This window comes from Geotrypetes seraphini, chromosome 19, assembly GCF_902459505.1.
Source record: "Geotrypetes seraphini chromosome 19, aGeoSer1.1, whole genome shotgun sequence".
In the NCBI taxonomy this organism is placed as follows: Eukaryota; Metazoa; Chordata; class Amphibia; order Gymnophiona; family Dermophiidae; genus Geotrypetes; species Geotrypetes seraphini.
The window spans coordinates 446,818-471,688 of record NC_047102.1 but is presented as its reverse complement, the minus strand read 5'-3'; the positions used below and the strand labels follow the sequence as shown (position 1 = coordinate 471,688).

The 24,871-nt window shown below is 43.9% G+C and overlaps 3 protein-coding genes across 7 annotated transcripts in view; 2 read left to right on the top strand and 1 right to left on the bottom strand.

Moving 5' to 3' along the window:
- Positions 1 to 6,945, top strand: part of CSTF3 (cleavage stimulation factor subunit 3) — a 150,761-nt gene extending 143,816 nt beyond the window's left edge. For all 3 annotated transcript variants that reach the window (XM_033927844.1, XM_033927842.1, XM_033927843.1), the window contains 3 exons: positions 2,476 to 2,570; positions 3,647 to 3,707; positions 5,927 to 6,945. In XM_033927844.1, the coding sequence (XP_033783735.1) occupies positions 2,476 to 2,570; positions 3,647 to 3,707; positions 5,927 to 6,126 (356 nt within the window). In that variant the 3' untranslated portion in view covers positions 6,127 to 6,945. The remainder of the gene's footprint in view (positions 1 to 2,475; positions 2,571 to 3,646; positions 3,708 to 5,926) is intronic.
- A 7,055-nt stretch (positions 6,946 to 14,000) lies between these two features.
- On the bottom strand, positions 14,001 to 22,736 carry TCP11L1 (t-complex 11 like 1). Its single transcript, XM_033928762.1, has 4 exons — positions 22,569 to 22,736; positions 17,538 to 17,701; positions 16,194 to 16,366; positions 14,001 to 14,508 (listed from the first exon to the last, which is right to left on the bottom strand). Exons 1-4 carry the CDS (start codon positions 22,602 to 22,604, stop codon positions 14,273 to 14,275), a joined length of 609 nt encoding a protein of 202 aa, XP_033784653.1. The 5' UTR covers positions 22,605 to 22,736; the 3' UTR covers positions 14,001 to 14,272.
- HIPK3 (homeodomain interacting protein kinase 3) overlaps positions 22,736 to 24,871 on the top strand; it is a 125,863-nt gene continuing 123,727 nt past the window's right edge. Inside the window, exon 1 of one of the 3 annotated variants that reach the window (XM_033927841.1) lies at positions 22,736 to 23,009. Coding sequence is in view for 2 of the 3 variants with exons in the window: in XM_033927840.1 (XP_033783731.1) it covers positions 23,371 to 23,377 (7 nt within the window). In the remaining variant the exon portion in view is untranslated. Of the gene's footprint in view, positions 23,010 to 23,145; positions 23,378 to 24,871 lie in introns of those variants that run through there. The other 2 variants (XM_033927840.1, XM_033927839.1) reach the window with 2 other exon arrangements.

Sequence of the window (24,871 nt, the reverse complement as noted above, 5' to 3'; positions counted from 1 at the left end):
GATTGGTCAAACAAATTCCTTTATGCATATCTATCAATCCTTCTCATTCTGAAAACCTTGGTCAAGCTCAAGAGAGAAGCAGCCACCATGATTCTAATAGCTTCTCAGTGGCCCAGACAACCTTGGTTCTCCCTTTTACTTCAGCTGACCGTCAAGGATCTGATCGCTCTACAGATCTTTCCGTCTCTACTCACACAAAGTCACGGATCCATATTATTTTCCAATCTACAATCTCTACCTTTCAGTGTAACTTCCTCTGATTTTCATCTGTCCGATTCAGTTCGAGCTATTATTGCTACATCCAAAAAACCATCTACACAGCAATGTTATCAACAGAATTGGACAGTTTTGCTTCCTTGTTTTTTTGTTTATCATCAAGAACCTTCATCCGCTTCACTTCCTTCAGTTTTGGATTACCTTCTACATTTTTCCACTTCTGGACTCAAAATCACTATTAGTGCTTTTCATGCTCCTATCAATGATAAATCTCTGGCAACTCATCATCTGGTTTCAAGGTTTATGAAGGGACTTTTAACGCTAATCCTCTGCTGAAATTGCCTCCAGTTGTCTGGGATCTTAATGTAGTTCTTGCCGAGTTAATGAAGCCTCCATTTGAGCCTCTAGTGTTTGCTTATCTCAAGTTTCTCACTTGGAAAGTTGTATTTTGATCGCTATTACTTCTGCTCGTCAAGTCAGTGAGCTTCAAGCTTTAGTTTCTGATTCACCATATACAGTATTTCACCATGAAAAGGTGGTTCTTTGCACTAATCCTAAATTCCTTCCAAAAGTTATCACAGAATTTCATCTGAATCAATCCATTGTACTTCCAGTCTTTTTTCCAAAGCCTTATTCTCATCCTGTAAGCGTGCTCTGGCAGACTATCTTCAAAGGACTAAGTCACTCAGGATTTCATCTCAACTGTTCATGTCCTTTGATCACAACAGGCTTGGCCGTCCTGTCACCAAGAGAAGTATTTCTGTGTGGTTGGCAGCCTGTATTTCCTTCTGCTATGCTCAGGCTGGGTTGCACCTCGAGGGACATAAAGTTCGAGCAAAGGCAACTTCCGTGGCTTTCTTTGTTCCACTTCTATTGATGAAATTTGCAAAGCAGCCACTTAGTGCTCAATTCACACATTCACATCTCACTACTGTCTAGAATCCTATTCCAGACGAGATGGTCATTTCAGCCAAGCAGTATTACAGAATTTATTTTCTGTCTAATGGCCAACTCGCCCTCCATCCCATTGTATTCAGCTAGGGAGTTCTACATGTGAGAATAGCTGCCTGCTGTCTCTGGATAAGTAACTGTGCTTTCTAGTTCCACAGATGAGCTTCTCCAATCTACATCAAGTTTCAAGTTTATTCAAAATTTGATTGATCGCTTATCATAATTTCTAGACGATGTACAATAAGAGATGGGGAGGACATGTAATTTAAAAAGATGAAAAATATAACTCATGAATAAAATGACATACTTAGGAATAAAAGGGAAGAAGGATGAACTACAATAAATAGAGGTTGATAGAACTCGAGGTGATCCTGGGCTGCAAGAGATGCTGATTATCATCATTACAATTCAAAGGCATCTTTGTAGAGAAAGCTTTTTAGTATTCCTTTGAATTTGCCAAGGTTTTTTTTTCCTCCCTGATAGGTAAAGAGTTCCAGGTAAGGGGTGCAGTAACCGGAAATATGGTCGTATTAAAATCTAGCAACCCCAGTACTTTTTATACTCCATGCTTTGCTTAAAGCACTGCTTAATGATCATATGCTGTTTCCTTGTCTTTCCTACATAATTCTTTTAATTTGTCGCATTATTATTTGACTAGTTTTTTAGCCCATTACATTAACGGGTGCTAGAATAATAATAATAACTTTATTTTTGTATACCGCAATACCATAAAACAGTTCAGAGTGGTTTACAGGAGAAGAGACTGTACATTTACAGCGAAGATGCAGAGTCAGATTAACCAGGGTTAAGTAATCAGTAACAGTAACAATTAAAATTAAAAAGTAAGATAGGTACTTAGAAATTCCCTTACTGTCCCGAAGGCTCACAATCTAATAGATGTGTAGACTTAGGCATTTTTTTTTCTTTCTCTTTCTTTCTTTCTTTCTGTGTCTCCCCCCTGTCCCACAGTAGCCCTTCTCCCTTCCTTTTATCTCCCATCTGTCCAGCAGCACCCTTTCCCGCAGGCTTGTTATTAAGCTGGTTCCTTTTTCAGATGTGGAAACCGCTGCAAGTGTCGCAAACTGCCACTGAGGAAACCAGTGCACACGTTATGAATTGCCACAGGCTCCTACTGCGCATGCGGGGACATGGCACCACGGCGATTGAAGTGCGCATGCGCGCTAAGGGTTTTATTATAGCGGATTTTATATGTAAAGTATATTTATAGACTCCAAAACTGATAAAAGCATTCTATGCACTCTTACATTTGAGGGTTTTTTAAAATTTCAATTGTTCTTTTGTCAACAGCTCCAGGAATGCATCCTGTGCCCGGTGGTGTTTTCCCAGTTCCTCCTGCTGCTGTAGTTTTAATGAAGCTTCTTCCTCCTCCCATATGTTACCAGGTGTGTTTTCCTGCTAATACTGTCACACATTCCTCACCCTTCAAATCAGTGAAGTCCTTAACCCTAAAAACGTTTACCTTTTGTTATTTCCCATAGAAAACAGCAAAACCCCAACCGTAACAAACCTAGTCATTAACTCGGTCTCATACCCCATTCAACCCAAGCTAAAACTCCTTGGAATACTAATTGGCAGAGGCTGCACCATGCAACCACAAATCAACAAAATAAGAAAAACATCATTCACAACTATGAGAAACCTAAGGGAAGTTCAAAAATTCTTCGACAGAAAACAATTCAAACTCATCCTAGGCATAATAGACTATTGCAACATACTATATCTTCCCTGCCCAGCAACCATGATAAAACAACTAAAAAAATACAAAACACAGCCTTAAGACTCATCTACACGCTGAAAAAATACGACCACATCACAGAGGCATACTACAACTCATTGGCTCCCTATACAAGCAAGAGTACACTTCAAATTCCACTGCCTACTATTTAAAGCCATAAACGGAGACAGCCCAACCTACTGGAACAACTCAATCCACCTCAACCAGACACAGGAGAACCCACACACCATTCATACACCCGCCAACCAAAAATGTCAAACGAAGAAAAATGTATGACAACCTACTGGCCACCAGACAGTTCACCGATCTGCTATTTTCGAACACAAAACCTTCAAAAAAGAAACAAAAACCCTACTCTTCAAAAAACACATAAAACCTATATAACAAAAACAGAACCTTCCAAGCATCACCTACATTACGATCTACTTCTTAGCAAATCAACAATGTTCAAACCACTCCTTATGTATCTCCTAATATCTTGACAATTCTCATGGGAATCCACTTTATGTATTCTGTATCATCTTGACAATATTCTATATCATCCTGACAATTTTCATGGAATCCACTTTATGTATTCTGTATCATCTTGACAATCGTATGTAATCTGCCTTGAACCGCAAGGTAATGGCGGAATATAAATCACTAATGCAATATAATGTAACAATAGAAAAGAATAAGATGAGGTTACTTTTAGAAAGTAATAGAAAACTTTTTTTTTAACAGGGTCCTTTTGTGCAAGTAGATGAACTTATGGGGATTTTCCGAAGATGCAGGATGCCAGAGTGTAAGTTATTTAAATAATAGTTTCTAGTATACTTTGGAGGAAATGCGGGAGAGGGGACATATGATTGAGACGTTTAAATACCTATGTGATGTAAATGCGCATGAGTCGAGTATCTTTCATTTGGAAGGAAGCTCTAGAATGAGAGGGCATAGGTGGCTCAGGCGTAATCTAAGGAAATACTTTTTTACAGAAAGGGTGGAAGAGGTGGTGGAGACAGAGACTGTGTCTGAATTCAAGAGGGCCTGGGATAGGCACACGGGATCTCTCGGAGAGAGAAAGAGTTAATTGTTACTGTGGATGAGCAGACTGGATGGGCCATTTGGCCTTTATCTGCCATCATGTTTCTCTGTTTCTAGTAGAATGGATATTTAATTTCAGCTATTGTCTTACTCCTTCTCGAAGGCTCCTGAACCAAGATCAAAGATGGCACATTGTAGTTAGGCCATGTCCTCTTGAGTAATGAGGAATATAGGTGGCTTGATCCTAAGGCCACTGGAGATCACTGTATCCCTACTGACCTTTGAGGAACATGAGCAGTCCTTAATTTGGTAATGCCTGGCAGATAAGGCAGCTCTCAACATCATGTTCCAATGAGGACTGATGTCTATGCGTTTCACCTGCACTTGATGCATGACATTGGGAATTATGGGTCAATGCCTCTTCCTTCTGGCGAATATTGGTGGATGTCCAATCTCAGAGGGCTCTGTTGATTCTTGACATCGAGGGAGATGCATTCGAACTTTTGGTGACTAAAGCCTCCAGTGCTTTTTAATCTTCATGGCCACAAAATCCTCGCTAAGGGTTTCTTTTATTAAGCTGTGATAAGAACTTCCTCAGCTTAAAAGGGTTTACCGTGAGGCATGCACTAAAAAATGTGTCTTTATTTTTCTCAGAGGTGGGTGTGACAGCAACATTACCACACGCTGACTGATTAGCACAGGATTTGCGTATGAGCCTATAAAACAGGTGGCAGTAGGGGCTTATGCCCTAATTTTTGGTATTGGCTACATGCTAATGGCAAGATAAGCGCATGCCTCTATATAAAACTGGATTCAAGACTCAAAAATATGCTGCTCCAGAAGTCGAACTGGGACATACACACAATTAGTCAGTCATTCACATAAAATGTAGAGAAAAATAGACTTTCAATAAATCACTTAGGCCCTGATTCTCCAAAGAGCATCCCGATTTTAGGCGTCCTACAGCTGTCTAATCAGCCAATCGGGATGCATGTTTTTTTAAAAAAAATGCTCCCCAGGCAAGCCTGAAGGCACCTCCGGGAGCCTAGAGAGACCCGCAAGATGCCTAAGCTCGTCTAAGGGCCTTAGGCTGAACCTAGGCGGCCCTACGCGTCTCCCTAGTAGAGGAAAAGCTTAAAATGTAGGCCAGCAAGGGATCTCTCTGCCGCTATAAGTATAGCGGGCCGCAGCCCCCTGACCAGGAGGGTGCTCAAACCCTCTGCCCGAAGACGCACCCCCCCCCCCCCCGACACTACCGACCGCCTCCCCCCGACACTACCGACTGCCCCCCCCCGACATTACCGATTCCCCCCCCCCCCCCGACAATATCGATAGCTGGCAGGAGGGTGCCCAATCCCTCCTGCCCGAAGACGCACCCCCCCGGCGCTAACCCCCCCCAAACCTCCACTCCACCAAACCTGTTCTTAGATGGGTCTTGCACGTCTTGAGCCGGCTCTGTGGAACCGCCCCCCCCCCCCCCCCAAGAACTGAGCAAACGTGTGCAATGAGGTGGTGCAGGAAGTATGGTGTACATGTAATTGACACTCTTAAAATGGACTAGAAGTTTAAAAGTGTTCTTTTTCCTATGCTGATCTCCTTTCGATGAGGACAAAATGGTCCTTGGAGAAATATGTTCAGCTTTTTTATTGCTTATGATTTCATGACTATATGATAAGAGGCTACTGGAAAAGATCTCACCAATAATGATGGGAAGCAGGCAGTGTATTGAATCCTACCCCTAGAAGTCCATCATATGAAAAGCATCGCTGGCTTACATGCTGTACCCTGGATCTTTTCCATGCCACTTCATCTAATATGTTTTTATTACATTTTTAAACAAAGCAAAAAGATCTAAAATTGTATGACTCAGCAAGATAATACAGATATGTTGTTAAGTTGACGTGGTCAGTTGTTCATTTGCAATTTCTTTGTGCATGATGGTGGTATGGTTTTATTTGTTGTTTTTTTTTAATTGAACAGTGGATGAAGCTGTAAGACTGATTACTGGAGGCCAGCCTGAATTAACAGTGGAAGGCAATGGGCCTTTGGAAAATAATGCTATGCTCAATAAAGCTATCAAAAGGCCAAATGAAGATTCAGATGAGGATGAAGAAAAGGGATCCGTGCTTCCTCCTATTCATGACATCTACAGAGCACGACAGCAAAAGAGGATTCGATGAGATGAGTCAAAATCTGTTCTGTTTACGAGAGACTTGTATTAAAAAAGATTTTTTTTGCCATTGAGCCACCTGATTTACAAACATCTTAGAATCAAGACACTGTGGTTACTAAGGTGCCTCTTTATAAAATATGGTTCCATATTAAAAGGAAAAAAGAATGGCTGGGTTGTAAAACTTTGAGCAAAATTAGGTTTTCAAACATATGGAAACAGGTCAAATGCTTAGACAGCATTTTGTTCCTCACGAAAGTGATTACAGACTACTCAAAGTGTTGCAGGTTCTCAACAGTTTTATTTTAAAAACTGGATGGCTTATAATTGTGAAGCATTTTTAATTCACGTTTTCTGGAAAATTCTTGTGCTCTGTTTGCTCATGTAGAGTTCTGCCTTATTGTTTTCTTCTATTTATGGCAGAATGTACGAGATCCGTTTGTGTAGTTTACAAAGGGAAACATTCCTGAAAATAAATGGGTATCAAGGACTTGACTTTTCTTCTTTCAAACCTTTCTGATACTTAATTGTGAAGGGTGTTACTATCTCCATGGCATCCATGCCACTCGTATCAAAATTGTTAACTTAAAATGGAGAAAAATTTGACCTGTTGGTTTTTGTTTTTTTTAAATCAAACCCATCAATACTAAATTACATTTAGTATATTTTGCCCTGAGAGCCAAAGAGTACCTTAAAATAAAAGAGCCCAGAAATGTTTTTATGCCTTTTGAAAATTGCTTCTCTTCTCTCCAAAGGTTCACAACACACATTTTACCCATGGAGAAAGGGGAGCAGGTAGATCAAAAGAAAAATTTGCATGTTAATCTCATTTTGAAATCATTTCTAATTATTTTTGATCTGTGATTCAACTACAAAGACTACAAGTACCTTTGTATCCACAAGATGTGCACCAACCAGTCTATTGCCTTGTAAGTGTAATTTGTTAAATAGTTTTCATTGTTTAATTTCTTAATTTGAGTAAGAAAGTCTCCCTCCTAGAACTGGGTAACTGCGGTTATCCCAGGACAAGCAGGCAGGTATTCTCACTAGTGGGTGATGTCATCCGACAGAGCCCTGATATGGACATCTTGCAAGCATGTCTTGCTTGAAGAAACTCAGAAGTTTCGAGATGCCCGCACCGCGCATGCGCCAGTGCCTTCCCGCCCGATGGTCCGGGCGTGTCTCCTCAGTTCTTTTTCTTCCGCGGAGCTGAGAAGTCTATCTTCAATTTGCACCCATTGAATCTCTTTTTTTGCCTTCTATTTTGCCGCGGGCTGAGTTCTTTTGGCTCTCCTGTGCATTTATTTCTTTCTTTGATTTCTTTAAAAAAAAAAAAAAAAAATTTTTCCTTCCGATACCGGGTCGGCTGTGTGGCTGGGGCCCCGCGCCTTCGACCTTGCGGCGGAGCTTTTCCAGCCTATGTCCCGGCCGATTACCGGTTTCAAAAAGTGTAGCAAGTGCCAGCACGCGATTTCGTTCATGGACCCTCATCGACGCTGCTTACAGTGTCTGGGACCGGATCACTTCCCGAAATCGTGCCGGCCTTGCTCCACTCTGACGGCGAGAGCGTTTAAGCGCCGCTGTCTACTGTGGGAGTCCATGTTCAAGATGGAAGCTTCATCGGATCCTGCAGCTTCGACATCGACGGGTGCTTCGACTCCTTCAGCGAAGCCCTCTGCCTCCCCAGCTGCTTCGGGCTTCCTGAAACCGGCATCGTTCACACCAGTTTCGGCCCCGGCTTCGGTGCCGGTGCCTTCCTCTGTCTCCTCGGAGCAGGTATCGACCCCTACAGTTCCACCGGTGGTGCTCAAGGTGCCGAAGACTGGCAAGCAGAAGCACGCAGCACCGAAGGAGCGCGGAGACCGTGCGGAAGGGCCCCCTTTTGGTGCGGATCCCTCCATATCGGCTTCGTTGCGGTCCCTTCTGGAGGCTCAGTTCATGGAGCTCATGCAGACCATGGGGCCTCGACTGATTGCCACCATCCAGGGTGACCTCCCAGCTTCGGCTTCGAGGGGCGGACCGCCCCTCCTCCTCCTCCTCCTCGCCGCACGACCTCGTTGCTCGGCGAGGAAGAGCGGCGAGCGGTGTCCGGGTCCTCGAGGAGGTCCTCCGTTAGTGCTGTGCCTCCTTTGGAACCGATTCCCTCGAGGAGGGCCTCCCTTAGTGATATGCCTCCCTTGGAGCCCATCCCCTCGAGGAAAGCCTCGTTTAGTGACCTGCCTCCCTTGGAACCGATTACTCCGCCCCATGACTCAGTGTGGCGTCCACCTTCGGGGCCACCCAGTCCTGGGCATAGCAGGAAGCAGGACGAGTTCTTCCGAACCCCCTATCAAGCCTGGGCGGCGTCAGGGGAGGCACCGACTCTTCCGCCTCTGCGATCGACGGCATCGAGTCCGATCTGCTCCTTGGAGGCGTCTGACCCAGTTTCTCATAGACGGGCTCGATCCCCTTCCAGGCATCGATCCAGACATTCTTCGAAGCATTCCTCTCGGCACTCGACCGTCTCGCCTCAGAAGAAATTGCCTCGGTTGGGGTATGCTGCTTCGACTGGGTCTCCTCCGGGCCCGGAGTTCAAGGACCCCGAGGTTTTCTACTCGTCCTGTTGCTCGCAGGCCTCTCTGGAGCCTGAAGCCTCTTCTTCTTCTAGTCCGTCTCGCAGACCGGCGACGGCGGACCAACTGTCCTTTTCATCATTCCTCAGGCAGATGGCAGATGACATGGACATTACTCTCGATTCTGGGTCTCGATATTCCAAGGAGTACCTCGATACCATGCACTTGCCTCGTCCTCTGGCAGAGTCCTTGCGGCTTCCCCTGCACAAGCTCCTCAACCAGACCTTCATGCGATGCTTCGAGTCTCCTTATTCTATCCCTGCGGTCCCTGGCAAATTGGATGCGCGGTACCGCACGGTGCATCATAAAGGCTTCGAGGGTCCTCAGCTTTCTCACCAGTCCCTCCTGGTCGAATCCTCGCTCAAGCGGTCTCATCCTGGCCAGGTCTATGCTTCAGTGCCTCCGGGCCGCGAGGGCAGAACCATGGATAAGTTTGGTCGACGCATCTATCAGAATTCAATGATGGCATCTCGAGTCCTGAATTACAATTTCCACTTTGCAGCCTACTTGGAATTTTTTCTACCTGTGCTTCGGAAGTTCACACCATACATCGAGTCCCAGGCTAGGTTTGAGTTTGAGGAAGTGGTTGCTTCGCTGTCCCAACTTCGGCTTCAGTTAATGCAATCTGCCTATGATGCGTTCGAGCTCTCAGCCCGAGCGGTGGCCTGCTCGGTGGCGATGCGCCGGTTGGCCTGGTTGCGGACCATTGATATGGACCCGAATCTTCAGGACCGCCTGGCGAACGTCCCGTGTGCTGGGGCGGATCTTTTTGACGAATCCATCGAGACTGTCACGAAGAAGTTGTCTGACCACGAAAAGTCCTTCCAATCTATCCTTCGGCCGAAGCCTAAGCCTCAGCAGTCTCGACCTTCTCGTCCGCCGTTGATTTATCAGAGGCGTTATCAGCCGAGGCAAACTCCACCTGCGAGGCAACCGGCGAAGCGTCAGCCTCTCCAGAAGGGTCAGCCTAAGTCTCAGTTGCCTGCTGTCCCTAAGACCACTCAGCCTTTTTGACTGTCTCGTCGAGGGCATAACCAACCTCGTTCTGCCTCCCCCTGTTTTTCCCATCGGAGGGCGCCTCCATCATTTTTATTATCGCTGGGAGGCCATAACAACCGACCTCTGGGTCCTTACTATCATCAAGGAAGGATACTCTCTTTATTTCCATCGGGTCCCTCCGGACCACCCTCCAAGAGAGTATCCTTCCAACTTGACTCAGACCGCCCTTCTTCTTCAGGAAGCTCAGGCTTTGCTCCGGCTTCGTGCCGTGGAGCCGGTTCCGACGGACCAACTGAACCAGGGGTTTTACTCCCGGTACTTCCTTGTTCCGAAGAAGACGGGCGACCTGCGACCCATTTTGGACCTCAGGGTCCTCAACAAATTCTTAGTCAAAGAGAGGTTTCGCATGCTGACACTTGCTTCTCTCTACCCCCTCCTCGAGCAGAACGACTGGTTATACTCTCTGGATCTCAAGGAGGCCTACACTCATATTCCCATTCATCCGGCCTCTTGCAAGTTCCTCAGATTTCGGGTGGGACATCTCCATCTGCAGTATCGAGTGCTTCCATTCAGCCTGTCTTCGTCCCCCAGAGTCTTCACCAAATGTCTGGTGGTGGTGGCCGCGGCCCTCCGGAACCAAGGTCTTCAGGTATTCCCCTACCTCGACGACTGGCTGATCAAGGCTCCCTCGGCCTCGGGGGTCCTTTCAGCGACCCTGTCAACGATTCTGTTCCTGCAGAGTTTGGGATTCGAGATCAACTTTCCCAAGTCTCATCTACAGCCGACCCAGTCTCTTCCCTTCATCGGGGCTGTCCTGGATACCGTACGTCTCAGAGCATTCCTTCCTTCTCAGCGCATGGATGCTCTTCTTCATCTCTGCCAGTCTGTGTCTTCTCGCCAGACCATCTCAGCGAGACACATGATGGTCCTCCTGGGCCACATGGCCTCTACTGTTCATGTGACGCCGTTTGCCAGACTCCACCTTAGAATTCCTCAGTGGACCCTGGCATCTCAGTGGACTCAGGTGTCGGATCTGTTGACTCGACACATCACAGTCACTCCTGCTCCGGCAGTCTCTGCTCTGGTGGATGACCTCTTCGAATCTATCCAGAGGTTTGCTGTTTCATTCTCCTCCCCACCAGAAGGTTCTCACAACCGATTCCTCGACCTATGCCTGGGGAGCGCATCTGGATGGGCTTCGCACTCAGGGATTCTGGACCTGTGCGGACCGACTCCATCAAATCAATCTTCTGGAGCTCAGAGCCATCTTCAATACTCTTCAAGCTTTTCAACATCTGCTTCACGACATGGTGGTCCTCATTCGCACCGACAATCAGGTCGCCATGTATTATGTCAACAAGCAAGGGGGCATGGGCTCAGCCTCCCTCTGCCAGGAAGCTCTCAGAGTCTGGGATTGGGCGGTTCGACACAACACCTTCCTCAAAGCTGTCTACATTCAGGGGAGGGACAATGTCTTGGCGGACAAACTGAGTCGTCTTCTCCAGCCTCACGAATGGACACTCCACTCCAAGCCCCTTCATCAGATCTTTGCTCAGTGGGGAACGCCTCAGATAGACCTCTTTGTGGCTCCCCACAATTTCAAGCTGCCTCAGTTTTGCTCCAGGATCTACGCTCCTCATCGCCTCGAGGCAGATGCTTTTCTGCTGGATTGGGGGAATCGCTTTCTGTATGCGTTTCCGCCATTCCCTCTCATTCAAAAGACTCTAGTCAAACTGAAGTCCGAACATGCCACCATGATTCTGATAGCTCCTCGGTGGCCCAGGCAACCTTGGTTCTCCCTTCTACTTCAACTCAGTAGCAGGGAACCGTACCTACTTCCAGTGTTTCCTTCACTGCTTACTCAGCATCAGGGGTCTCTGCTTCATCCCAACCTGCAGTCTCTCCACCTGACAGCTTGGTTCCTCTCAACGTAACTCCGCACCAGTTTTCCCAGGCGGTGAGGGATGTCTTGGAGGCTTCCAGGAAGCCTGCTACTCGTCAATGCTACTCCCAAAAATGGACTAGATTTTCTTCATGGTGTATTTCCAATTCTAAGGAGCCTCAGCGAGCCTCCCTATCCTCTGTTTTGGACTATCTTTTACATCTGTCTCAGTCTGGTCTCAAGTCGACATCTATACGAGTCCACCTGAGTGCTATTGCGGCTTTCCATCAGCCTCTACAAGGGTAACCTCTCTCTTCTCATCCTGTGGTTTCCAGATTTATGAAAGGACTTTTTCATGTCAATCCTCCTCTCAAACCGCCTCCAGTGGTTTGGGATCTAAATGTTGTCCTTTCTCAGCTTATGAAACCTCCTTTTGAGCCTCTGAGCAAGGCTCCACTAAAGTTTCTCACTTGGAAAGTGGTTTTTCTGGTGGCCCTCACATCTGCTCGCAGGGTCAGTGAGCTTCAGGCCTTGGTGGCGGACCCACCTTTCACAGTATTCCATCATGACAAGGTGGTCCTCCGCACTCACCCGAAATTCCTGCCTAAAGTGGTCTCTGAATTTCACCTCAACCAATCCATTGTGCTTCCAGTGTTCTTTCCAAAGCCTCATTCTCATCCTGGAGAATCAGCTCTTCACACTCTGGACTATAAACGTGCTTTGGCTTTCTACTTGGATCGCACCAAACCACACCTCAACTTTTCGTCTCCTTTGATCCAAACAAGTTGGGACGACCTGTATCGAAGCGCACCATCTCCAACTGGATGGCGGCTTGTATCTCTTTCTGCTATGCCCAGGCTGGATTACCCCTTCCCTGTAAGGTCACAGCACATAGGGTCAGAGCAATGGCAGCCTCTGTAGCCTTCCTCAGATCGACACCGATTGAGGAGATTTGTAGGGCTGCCACTTGGTCCTCGGTTCATACGTTCACCTCTCATTATTGTCTGGATACTTTCTCCAGACGGGATGGGCAGTTTGGCCAAACTGTGTTACAAAATTTGTTCTCCTAAGTTGCCAACTCTCCCTCCATCCCATTGAGGTTAGCTTGGAGGTCACCCACTAGTGAGAATACCTGCCTGCTTGTCCTGGGATAAAGCAATGTTACTTACCGTAACAGTTGTTATCCAGGGACAGCAGGCAGCTATTCTCACGTCCCACCCACCTCCCCTGGGTTGGCTTCTCTGCTAGCTACCTGAACTGAGGAGACACGCCCGGACCATCGGGCGGGAAGGCACTGGCGCATGCGCGGTGCGGGCATCTCGAAACTTCTGAGTTTCTTCAAGCAAGACATGCTTGCAAGATGTCCGTATCGGGGCTCTGTCAGATGACATCACCCACTAGTGAGAATAGCTGCCTGCTGTCCCTGGATAACAACTGTTACGGTAAGTAACATTGCTGTTTAGATCATGCATTCTTTACGCAAATCCAGTGGGTCTGCTTTAGAGGGACATTATTGGATCCTCAAGTGCTAAAATATGAGGTTTGCTATTAATTTTCATTGCAGATCAATTTTACTTGAAACTGAGGTAAATTGTGTTAGTGATTCAGGCCCTGATTCTAGAAACAGTGCTTTAAGCTAGACGGCAGCCACCTTTATTCACATGGTAATTGTTTTCAATTTCATCAACCTGAATCTACAACTACTCAGTGCCAAAGTGTGATGGTGGCTTATTCATCAATATTTGCTAAATCAAAGAAAATAAAGGCAGAGAGCACTTGTTCTGGCTCCTGTGACAGAGCTAGCTTGAAGTTAGATTTGGGGACCCCTCCATGTCTAACACTGGCCCTGACTCAAGGTTTCTGTACAAAGAGTCACAGTTTGAGAACTAAACATCATGTCTTACCAGCAAAATTTCTTCCATTTATCTTATTGAAGGAGGAAGGGTCAAAGAGTTTCTAAAAAGATAAGCAGCTAAAGTGCTTAGTATGAAACTCAGCTTATTGCAAATGAGTGCTACAATAATCAGGCATGTTTAAATTACCAAGGTTGCCTGCCCTAACGTGGTATGGTGGCTGTTTTAATTATTGCTGGCCAATAAACAGCAGGGCATATGGCTGATTTTCTGTTCTGATTTCTAAATAAGCCTCGCTGTTCCAGAGCTCCCACTTGACTATCTCAGAAACTGATGAAATTTCAACTAGATGCAGAGTTAGGGGCCCCTTTTTTTGTATCCATGGGGGGCCCTCCCTGAAATTGGACCAGTTGACATGGAATTACCCAAGTTGCTAAAACAGCAAAGAGGACACTCAGTAGATTACCCAAACAGCAACTCCTTTATGAATCGAGTTTGCAATTTTCAAAGATAACAGTATTTTTGTATTTGTCATGTTTGGTTTATTTTATCTCTTGATCTGTTGTTCTACAATTTGCACCACAGTTAATAAAAGCACTTTCAAATATTTTCATAATATTAAAAGATACAAAGCAGGTCATACTGGTACCTTTATATTTCACTGATACCCAAATGTACATTTCAAACTGCTTTTGCATTAGGTAATAATAATAATAACTTTATTTTTATATACCGCTATACCACAAACAGTTCTAAGCGGTTTACAATGGAAGACAGTGACATTACAGACTGTATACAGACAGGCCATTATTAGACTTCCTCTGATTGAACAGGTAATTGAAATTCTTCCTTTTTCAGTATATTTCCAAGTATTGCATCATAGTAATGACTATACACTATCTTGTTACAGTTGACAAGGCGGACATACTTGACAGCAATTTCTTCCAGTTCTTTCTGAACAGCACCTAATCCTCCAGGAGGTTCAGGAACTGATTTTTGATAGCTCGAAGCAAGGTAATTCTTTAAAAAGGTCTGGATTTGTGAATCTGAAAAATCAATCACAGGTAAAAGTAACCAGATGCTAACCTGTAACTCAGGGGGTTCTTAACCAGTGGTGGAAGAAATCAAATAGGGGGTGGAGAAGGGTCTTGAAACCTGAAGCAGTTTACTGAAACTTTCTAGATAGGAGGAAGGCAGTTAGTACAGAGTTATATTACCAAGAACTGTCTAATAAGTAAATCACTTTGGCAACCAAAGCTTAGATAATATGAACAGGAGCAAAAATTGTAATAATGGTAACAAAATTCTGTTGTTACTAATAATGATGAGATTAACAGTCTAAACTGAAAATAAGATGAATGACACAAAAAATGTGAAAGAAAATAATATACCCCTTTCAATTCCAAGTGTGGCGTGACCTTAGCACCCTGAGGCGGTTCATAGACAACGGCGTGAAAGACAAAAGCGCGCGCTGACAATTGAGCGCAGCACGCACCGCTGTAAATTACAGTTTTTAGGGGCTCCGATGGGGGGTTTTGTTGGGGAACCCCCCCAGTTTACTTAATAGACATTGCGCCGGCGTTATGGGGGGTTTGGGGGGTTGTAACCCTCCACATTTTACTGTAAACTGAACTTTTTCCCTAAAAACAGGGAAAAAGTTAAGTTTTCAGTAAAATGTGGGGGGTTACAACCCCCCACACCCCCCACAACGCCCCCACAACACGGCGCGATGTCTATTAAGTAAAGCGGGGGGTTCCCCCCCACGCCCCCCCCGTCGGAGCACTAAAAACAGTAATTTAGAGCGGTGCGGCGGCGTGAGCTGCGCTCAATTGTCTGGGCACGCCTTTGTCCCGGCGCGCTTTTGACCTGACACCCCCTGAGGCAGTGCCACTCCTTGTGATCCTGGACAAGTTGCTCTTAACCCTTCATTGTCCAAGGTACTATTATGAGTGCACCAGGACAGATAGGGAAAATACTGAGGACCTGCTTAGACTGTGAACCACTCAGATGCCTGTGTCAATGGGCAGTCTATTAAATAAGAAATGAACATGAACCTGACTCACTTAACCTCCCTTTAGAGGGGGACCTCACAGGCATTGTCACCCTGAATAGTAAACAAAGACATCTTCCTATTACCCCCTGCCATCAGAACCCCAAACTATCCGCTCTTACCACCACCTCTAGCAATGTGTGCCAGAGCTTAACTATTCTCTGAGTGAAAAAATATTTCTTCCTATTGGTTTTAAAACTTCTTTCTATTAGCCCACTGCTTTTGATAATCCTTACTTAGCCCCTTAAGTCCTAACCTACCCCCCAAATGTTTTTCCACTCTCGGCCAAAAGTCATCTTGGTGGCTAACACTAGTTTAATTAGGTTTATCATTCTCCCTCCCCCACGCAAACCCCAAGAAGGTTAGTTCAAGTTCAAGTTTATTATTTGATGAATCGCCTATATAAAACACCCCGCCACTCATCCCCAATCCAATCCTTTATCTTCTCCCAGTTAGGCTGGCTTGGACTGCTAGACTGCCAGGGATGGGGCTGATGTAGACAGCCAGTTTGTGAGCCTATCTTCATGCACTGACAAGGAAGAGAGCATTCTGGGAGTTATTTTGAGGGAGGGAGGGGGGTATGGACTTTGTGTTCGAAGCCATGCAATCAGCACCTCAGTCAATGCTATGTTTATTAATATACTCATCAGCCCACCTTTCCTACTTAGGCAGTATCATTACCTATTAACTTATGGATGTGATTCTCCACATTCACTGCCGCTTGGATCTGTCCACTAAGAGTAGTTGCTTTTTCAGTTGTCAAAGGTGGGAAACTATGTTGAGAGAGGCAGCCATTAATTTCAGCACAGATCTTCTCAGCTAGCAGGGCCAGCGCTTCTGTCAAATTAAAGGAACTAAAAACGAAAACAAAAGAATAAATTCCAATTAGGATTCAATTACCACATGTCTATGTCTACGTTATATTGTCAATTTATGTCCAGCTATATACCTTCATAAAGACAGTTAATAAATTATAATAACACTAAATTTATGCTATATATACCTACAGGGTCATAAACCAAATGCTAGCAGGTAGTTTTGTTCTAGTGGAAAAAAAATCTTCCAACTCAAATTTGAATTTAATAGTAGTTAATGAACTGTGCTGTTTTTTTTTTTATTATTATTATTTTGCAGTGTTAACAAGTGGGTACTAGAAAATAGTCTTGAATCAATTAGCTCTTTTCATTTAGCCACTAAACTAGACTGAGCTCTATTACTCTAGGGTAGGGGTACCCACACTTTTTTGGCTTGCGAGCTACTTTTAAAATGACCAAGTCAAAATGATCTACCAACAATAAAATTCAAAAAACACAAAGCACACTGTGTACTGAGAAAATGTTAATTATCATTCATATTCGGGGGGGTTTTCAAAGAGGTCAAGGCAGATGACTCTATACAATGTCACCTCAGTAACAACCATACAAAAATAGACAAATATACCCCTCCCCTTTTACTAAACCGCGATAGCGGTTTTTAGCGCAGAGAGCGTAGATAGACTCGCATTGCCTTTGTGTTCTCCCTGCTTTCCCAATGCTGCAAAAGCCAGGCCTATGCAGCCACTGCACAAGCACCGGGCCCACAAGCTTTTCTCCCCTCCCCCCGATTGGCTGGCCTGGAGCTTCCTCTCTGATGTTAGAATTGATGTCGGGGGAGGGGGAGGCTTGTGCAGTGGCTGCATGCGCCTGACTTTTGTAGGGATGATTAACGATGTCTTGATATGTCTATGTTATACGTGATAATCAGAGGGAAACAAGATACTCTGTATGTCATATGGAAATCGCATAGTTGTATGCAGTATATACATTTTTAAATAAATAAATATCAAATCAGTGCTCAATATAGAGAAGAAAATGAAAACTATTCAAAGGCCAGGGTAAAACAAACAAGCATTATGGAAAGAATAAAGTATAGTTTACCTCCCTGGAAAATTTAGAACTGAAAACAGACTGCCTTAGGTGATAACAATGGTGGATTATATGCAACTCTGCATGTGACCAAAAATATTAATCTCTTTCACCTAATTACTCACGGAAGCTGATTATTGTTTTCATCTTGTCCATAAGGCCTGTTAAACTGGAAACTGCTGTACCAGCTGAATTGTATATAACCAAAAGGATTGTGACTATGATTGTGAGCTGGTCCAGCTCTTGCTGCATTTCACGGAAACGTCTTTGGTCCGTTAGCAGAGTCTAGATCGAAGAAAAAGATATCACAAGAAATTGAGCTGCCAAACAAATGTTAAAACTAAACAAATTGGTATTTCAGTAAGCACAGTGTACGAAAACTCCTGAAACTCTGAATACTCCACTTTTCCTTCCTCACTCATGCCCAGCATTGCATCCTCTTAGGTAAGAGCTACAGGGGGTTTCTGTGTAACCTAACATCAACTCATATCTAGAAGAAACCAGTTGGACACTATTAGGAGTCAACATTTTTTGTGTGTGATGTGACATGGAAAAGAAACTGTGCTTCATATACTCATTAAAATATTATGGAAATAGAGGAACATTTGGAAGGGAACAAGTGATTGATCATTATCTAACAAGCAGTCATCAACATTGCTTCCTCCATAAACCTGGAGATAAAAGGCCTGAGGTTATTACAAACTCATATGCATATCCACACAAGCTTTTGATTTATACTTTTAACCAGATTATGTATTTTGTGCTGGATACTTCAGTCATATGAACTTATTCCTGCCATTTCTTTAATAAGCATTGTTGACCTGCTCAAGCCTACTATAAGTCATATCCCGGCCAATCTTTAAGCATACAGATGCCAAGAATTTTATTTCAAATGTCCTTGTGTGGTTAAAGCCCTGCTGATCACATAAGAGCCTCTGAATAATAATAATAACTTTATTATATACTTTCACACCATTTAGTTCTAGGCGGTTCACATCAACAAAAACTGTACAATCGGTGAATCATACATAAATATGTCATACACATTTCAGAAAATTCCCTTTCTTTTAGTTCCTAACCAGTCTGGAGTTTGCAGGGTAAAATAGCACCTGATGGCTTACAAAAGAATATAAATTTTGTGCAGAAATAAGCTTAATATTACAGAAAAGAAAGATTTATAAAGATACATCAAGCATTACAATTGTCTGTGCTCTTATGAATGAGAGAGAAAAGTCAGCTTCCGGTTTAGGTGCTGTGAGGACAAAGAAAAAGAGAGCGGTAGAGAGGAGGGGGGGGGGGGTGATGTTCCAGACAGAGAAGAGATGTTGCAGAGAGGGGGTGATGTAGAGAGGGGGCTTTTATAGATTGGAGTCTTATTCTAAAAAATATAATTTATTGAAGTTAAGTACCCCTATCTTTTGTAAACTGTTTGAAACAATGGTTAGTTTAATTGATAAGGAAGGTGAGTGAGGTGTGAGAGTCTGGAAAAGAATAGAGGGCGAATCTGTCCCTTACAGACTGGAGTCAAATGTAATTTCCAGTATGCCTCTAACAATGGTTTCTGATTAATCTTAGCTATCTGTACACCTGGACTTTTTGTATATCTTAAGCTGTCCATCTTAAGCATCAATAATAGGAACCAGAGAACAAATTCATATCAAGTTTATATTGAATTACCAGACCTCAAATACCCAAAGCACTACTTAAATAATCTTTCATGCCTTTACTGGGGTGGTAAATTCATCATTGGTCTTGGTAAAGTGATTTGTGCTGTAAATGTTTTTAATATCAATTTAAATAAATATAAAGTGCATAAGTGCCCACAAAAGATAAGTGCTTTTCTTCCTCTAGCAGCTTATGCACTATAAACTTGATATGAATTTGTTCTCTGGTTCATATTAGTTTTTTTTGTTTTGAACAAATTTCTATTTTCTTCAATCCTATTTGATTCATCTTTTTTTTTTTAAATTTATGAATTTAATGCTTAACAATATCAGATGATATTAAAGAAAAAGGTTTCTATACAAAATTTTTAAAACAGTTAAGTAATACAAAACAATCCTTTTCAAGCCCACAATATTGGGGAGACACATTTGCATTTTTCTACCATAATTTTAAAGGAAAACAAAGAAATGGGTTGAATTCATATGAATCCTAATCATTCCCTACTATATAGGACTCTGACATCCTACCATTTTCTCATCATTGAATCATTATAATAAAAAGAAATTAAAGAACTCACTTCTGTTCACAAGCTAACAAAAATTGTTGCAATTGAATGGGATCCCATAAAACATATTCAATGTCTTGAATCTTAACAAGACATTTGCAAGGGAATTTTAAATAAAAAGATGCCTCAAGAGCTAATACTCTTGTTCTTAATTTCAAAAATTATTTTCTTCTTAATTGCGTAGCTCTTGTGACATCAGGAAAAATACTAACCAAATCTCCACAAAATTTGGTCAGCCTATTTTTAAAGTAAAGTTTCATTATCAACATTTTATCTGTTTCACTCATACATGTTATTACCATGGTGGACCTACTCTGGATAACATCTTGAGTGTCTTCCAAAAAGTCTGTCAGATTTATTTCATCTGTTACCAGGTGGTCCACCTCCTGGTCGGTTTTCTTTTGGGGAATATAGTAACAATTAATTATTGGGAAGTTTTCCGCATTGGGTATTTCTTTGAAATATTTCCTTAACAATATTTCTGGAGATAATAAATGAGTTACTGGTAAATTAACCTATGAGTATTTTCCAGCATTTCCATTTTGGAATGTAACAGCGTAGAATCCTTAACCACAGATACTGAGACAGCTTGCAGTGTATTACTTTGAGTTTCAACCATTCCTAATCTTTTTTCCAAACAGCTTAAATTAGAATCCACATTCTCAAACTTTTGAGCCACAGAATGTGAATAGTCCAACGTTTGTTTCATTGATTCTCTGAGAAACCCTTCAACTCTAGATATACCTAACCACAAATCTTTAAGGTTAATATCTTGTTTTTCCGCTGCTTGTGGTTGCTCCTCTACTACACCTGTAAAATCAAGTGGTTTAGGTATTTCAGTGAAAGCCAATTTATTTATCTGAGTAGATGGTACCACAAAACCAGTAGAAATAGTGGGAGTTATATTCCCACTAACACCAGTTATTGGATGAAGAGGGGATGTCCTTTCGAGGGGACTCAACAATGCTCTGGATATGGGAGAGTTTGAATCAAGTAAAGTTTGTGCTGGGGTTTCTATAGGAAATGTCAAATGTCTGTCCATAGGACCAGAAACAGCAGGTGTTGAGCTCTTTGGCTTAACTTTCCTTTTACCCATAGTATCAAAGTTAAAGTTATACGCGGGAGCGGACTGCTGTGCGGGATGGACCTGTGGTCTGACCCGGCGGAGGCACTGCTTATGTTCTTATGTACGACCTCAACTCCCGCTCCTCAGCTTCACGTTGCTCCCAAGGGGCGTGACCTGCCCCTTAGGGCACGCCCCTTCGGCTGCAACTGCGGCAGCAGGCTGAAATTTAAAGGCGAATCAAAGGCAGGGAGGACGGACCCAATGACGTCAGGGGTCCGTCTTCCAAAGTGCCTGCCCGATACAGCTGCGGGCTACACGGGGCGTCATCAAAGTTCTCCTCCAGCGTCCACAGTGACAAGCAAGTGGCTCCCAGTCTTTCTGCGGCAGCAGGCTGAAATTTAAAGGCAAATCAAAGGCAGTGAGGACGGACCCAATGACGTCAGGGGTCCGTCTTCCAAAGTGCCTGCCCGATACAGCTGCGGGCTCTGCTGCTACTGTGGGTTACACGGGGCGGCGTCAAAGTTCTCCTCCAGCGTTCACAGTGACAGGCAAGTAGCTCTCAGTTGTCTGGCTGTTGCAGAGGTCATCTGATCCAAATGACATGCCTGCATTTTAGCATTGCATTGACTGATCTAAATGACTAGCCTGTATTTTGGCACTCATTACTACTTCCTGGGAAACCTCATGGCTGAAATATTGTGTGTTGGCTTGGCTGCATACGTCAGGGCTCAAGGAGCATACCAGCTTTCTCTCCTTGGCATATCGTCTTTATGAACTTCTAACATCAGATCCTATTGTCTGATTGGAATTTATTTTATTTTATTTCATTTATTTTATTTTTATTTATTGTTTTCTCAGGTACTTTAGCTAGATTGTGAGCCTTCGGGACAGCTAGGGAAATCCAAAGTACCATTTTTATTTATTTTATTTTAATGTATCTTTAATCTATCTTCATTGTAAACCGCTTTGAACCTCACGGTATAGCGGTATATAAGAAATCAAATCAAATCTCTTGTAAGAAAGGGTGTCATACACACAGTGTAAGCACACAAAGCTGACTGTGGTTATGCATTATATAGTTAGTTCTCACATTTCTAGTCCCTCCTTCTACGTGCCCATTGGTCCAGGGTAGAGGTAGCTCACATTTCTTGGTGTGAGGTCAAAAGCGTGCTGGGACCAAGGCGCGCCCAGACAATTGAGCGCAGTGCGGAGGCGTGCACCGCACAAAATTACTGTTTTTACGGCTCTGACGGGGGGAACCCCCCTTTACTTAATAGAGATCGCGCCGCGTTGTGGGGGGTGGGGGGGTTATAACCCCCCACATTTTACTGAAAACTTCACTTTTTCCCTGTTTTTAGGGAAAAAGTTAAGTTTACAGTAAAATGTGGAGGGTTACAACCCCCCACAACGCCGGCGCGATCTCTATTAAGTAAACTGGGGGGGGGCTCCCCAACAAAACCCCCCATCGGAGCCCCTAAAAACTGTAATTTTCTTTGGCGCGTGCCTCTGTCTTGCACTCAGTTGTCGGCGTGCGCCTTTGTCTTTCGCGGGGTTATCTATGAACCCATTTCTTCCTTCACAGACTCTGGCCTTTAGCTACAAAGTCTACATTCTGTAATGCTGAAGCAGCATGTTTTTTTGAAACAATTTCTCAGATGGTTGCAAAGAATGTCTCCCCTTCCTTTTCCCAAGCAATTTGTCAAGTAATTCTCCTCTCCCTCCCCCTACTGTTTCTGTATGCATTTGCAACATGCAATAATTAACACCAGAATATACTAAAAGTGTTATAAAAATATTGGTAAAAACACTATATTATCACTTCCCACAATTATTAGAAAGAAAGAAAAAGAACCAACACCAGGGCAGATCCTGCGCAGGCGTACTGCTCCCATTTGAGCTCCCGGTAGTACGCCGAACGTTCTGCACGACGTGCTACGGCGCAAGCGCACGTCTGTCGGTACCCTCTCTTTTCCAAACGGGCATGGGCGCAATGTCAGCCTTCAACTGGGTGGCAGGGCGCATGCGCGCTCTTCTGGGCCCCACGTTTAGGCGTGGCGTCGCGATGTCCGAGCTGTCGAGCGTCGGATGAGCTCGTGCATCGGCGGCTCGGACTCCGGAGCGACAGCGCGCGCGCTAGCTAGCATGGGACGCGGGGCCCGGGCCGCCCTGTTGTGCCTCAGCGCCCCGGCGGAGGGCGGCGTCTCTCGGGCTCGTCTCGGACGCGGCTGGAGCGCGCTGAGCGTGCGGTGGGGCTGTCCCGCTTCGCAGGCCGCGCACCCCCCTCCTCGCCCATGAAGGTAAGCGCGGCGGCGGCGGCGAGGCCTGGCTCGCCTTGGGCTAACGGGTGGCTTCTCTCCCCATTGTTTAGAAGTGGACGCGTCGAGGCCGCTGGCTCGTCGCTTCGGAAGAACCTAAATGGGGCGATGGGGGGGGGGGGGTCTTCACGATGAGCCGAGAGCTCCCAAGCCCGTTTCTTGATTAGTGGCGCTACTACAGCAACAGAAGTTGGCTTCGTCGTTTCCGTTTCTGTATTTTGATGTGCAACAAACTCCTTTGCCAAGATCTAAGCCTGATGTCTGTAGTCAAGTTTTTGGTGACATCTGTTCTTAGTTTGTTTCTGGCACTCAAACTTTCTGGTTTTCTTTCTCCTTTCTGTATATGACTTGTAAGTACATGAATTCAGCTACATAAATATCTAAGGTTAGGGCTTGGAAAAGAGAGGGCTGAGGGGGGAGAAAATTACAAAAATTAGGACACACTCCATGAAGTTACAGGGAAATACTTTTAAAACCAATAGGAGGAAATATTTTTTCACTCAGAGAATAGTTAAGCTCTGAAATGCACTGCCAGAGGATGTGGTAAGAGCAGATAGTGTAGCTGGTTTGAAGAAAGGTTGGGACAAGTTCCTGGAGGAAAAGTCCATAGTCTGTTATTGAGAAAGACTTGGGGCAAGCCACTGCTTACCCTGGATCACTAGCAAGGAATATTGCTACATCTTAGGTTTTGGCCAGGTACTTGGCTGCTTGGCTTGATGGACCATTAGTCTGACCCAGTAAGGCTATTCTTATGTTCTTATTCTACATAAGAACATAGCTGCCATACTGGGACAGCCCAAAGGTCCTTCAAGCCCAATATCCTTTTTCTGACAGTAGCCAACCCAGCTCCGAGGAGTAAAACAGATTTTATGCTGCTTATTTTAGGAATAAACAGTGGATTTTCCCAAGTTTTAATAATGGCTTATGGACTTTTAGGAAGTTATCCAAACCTTTTCTAAACCCTGCTAGACTATCTGCTTTTACAACATTCTCTGGCAAAGAATTCCACAGTTTAATTCCACATTAACTGAAAAAATATTTTCTCTGGTTTGTTTTGAATCTGTCAACTTAATAACTTAATTGCATGCCCCCTAGTCCTAGTATTTTTTTGGAATGATTAAACAAGAGATCCACATCTACCCATTCTATTCCACTCAGTATTTTATGGACCTTTAATCATATCTCCCCAAGCCATCTTTTCTCCAAGCTGAAGAGCCCTAATCGCTTTAGCTTTTCCATGTAGGGAAATGATCCCATTTCATTTTTGTCATCATTCTCTGTATCTCTTCTAATTCTGCTGTTATCTTTTTTGAGATGGTGGAAATCAGAATTGCACACAGTATTCGAGGTGTGGCTGCACCGTGGAGCAATAGAAGGGCATTATAATATTTTCATAATTGTTTTGTATTCCTTTTCTGATAATTCCTAACATTCTAGTACTCTGATCATTTTCCTTGGCTGGGTGAGCAGATAGTTGGATTGAAGAGAAGCAATGGTCAAATTTCAACAATGCTTTTGTATAGGTGACTTAAATTTATTTATTTTTATTTTTTTCTTTTATTGAGAAATAAAACATTTAAAAACATCTGATATTTACAATTGTATAAAAAAACCTTATACTAATACATTATATATCTTATATCTAATGTAATATATCTCAGCCCTCCCTCCTAACCCCAGTGGGAGGATGTGTGCAGGAGATTCATAAAATATAGAAAAATTATATATTAAGAATCAATGGAACTAGATGACTTAAATTTATACTAAATGCCTTAGGTATGGGCCCTGCAAATTCCACTCCCTTGGGCAGCAGTAGCCAGAAGCAGCATGAGCTACTGGCTTCT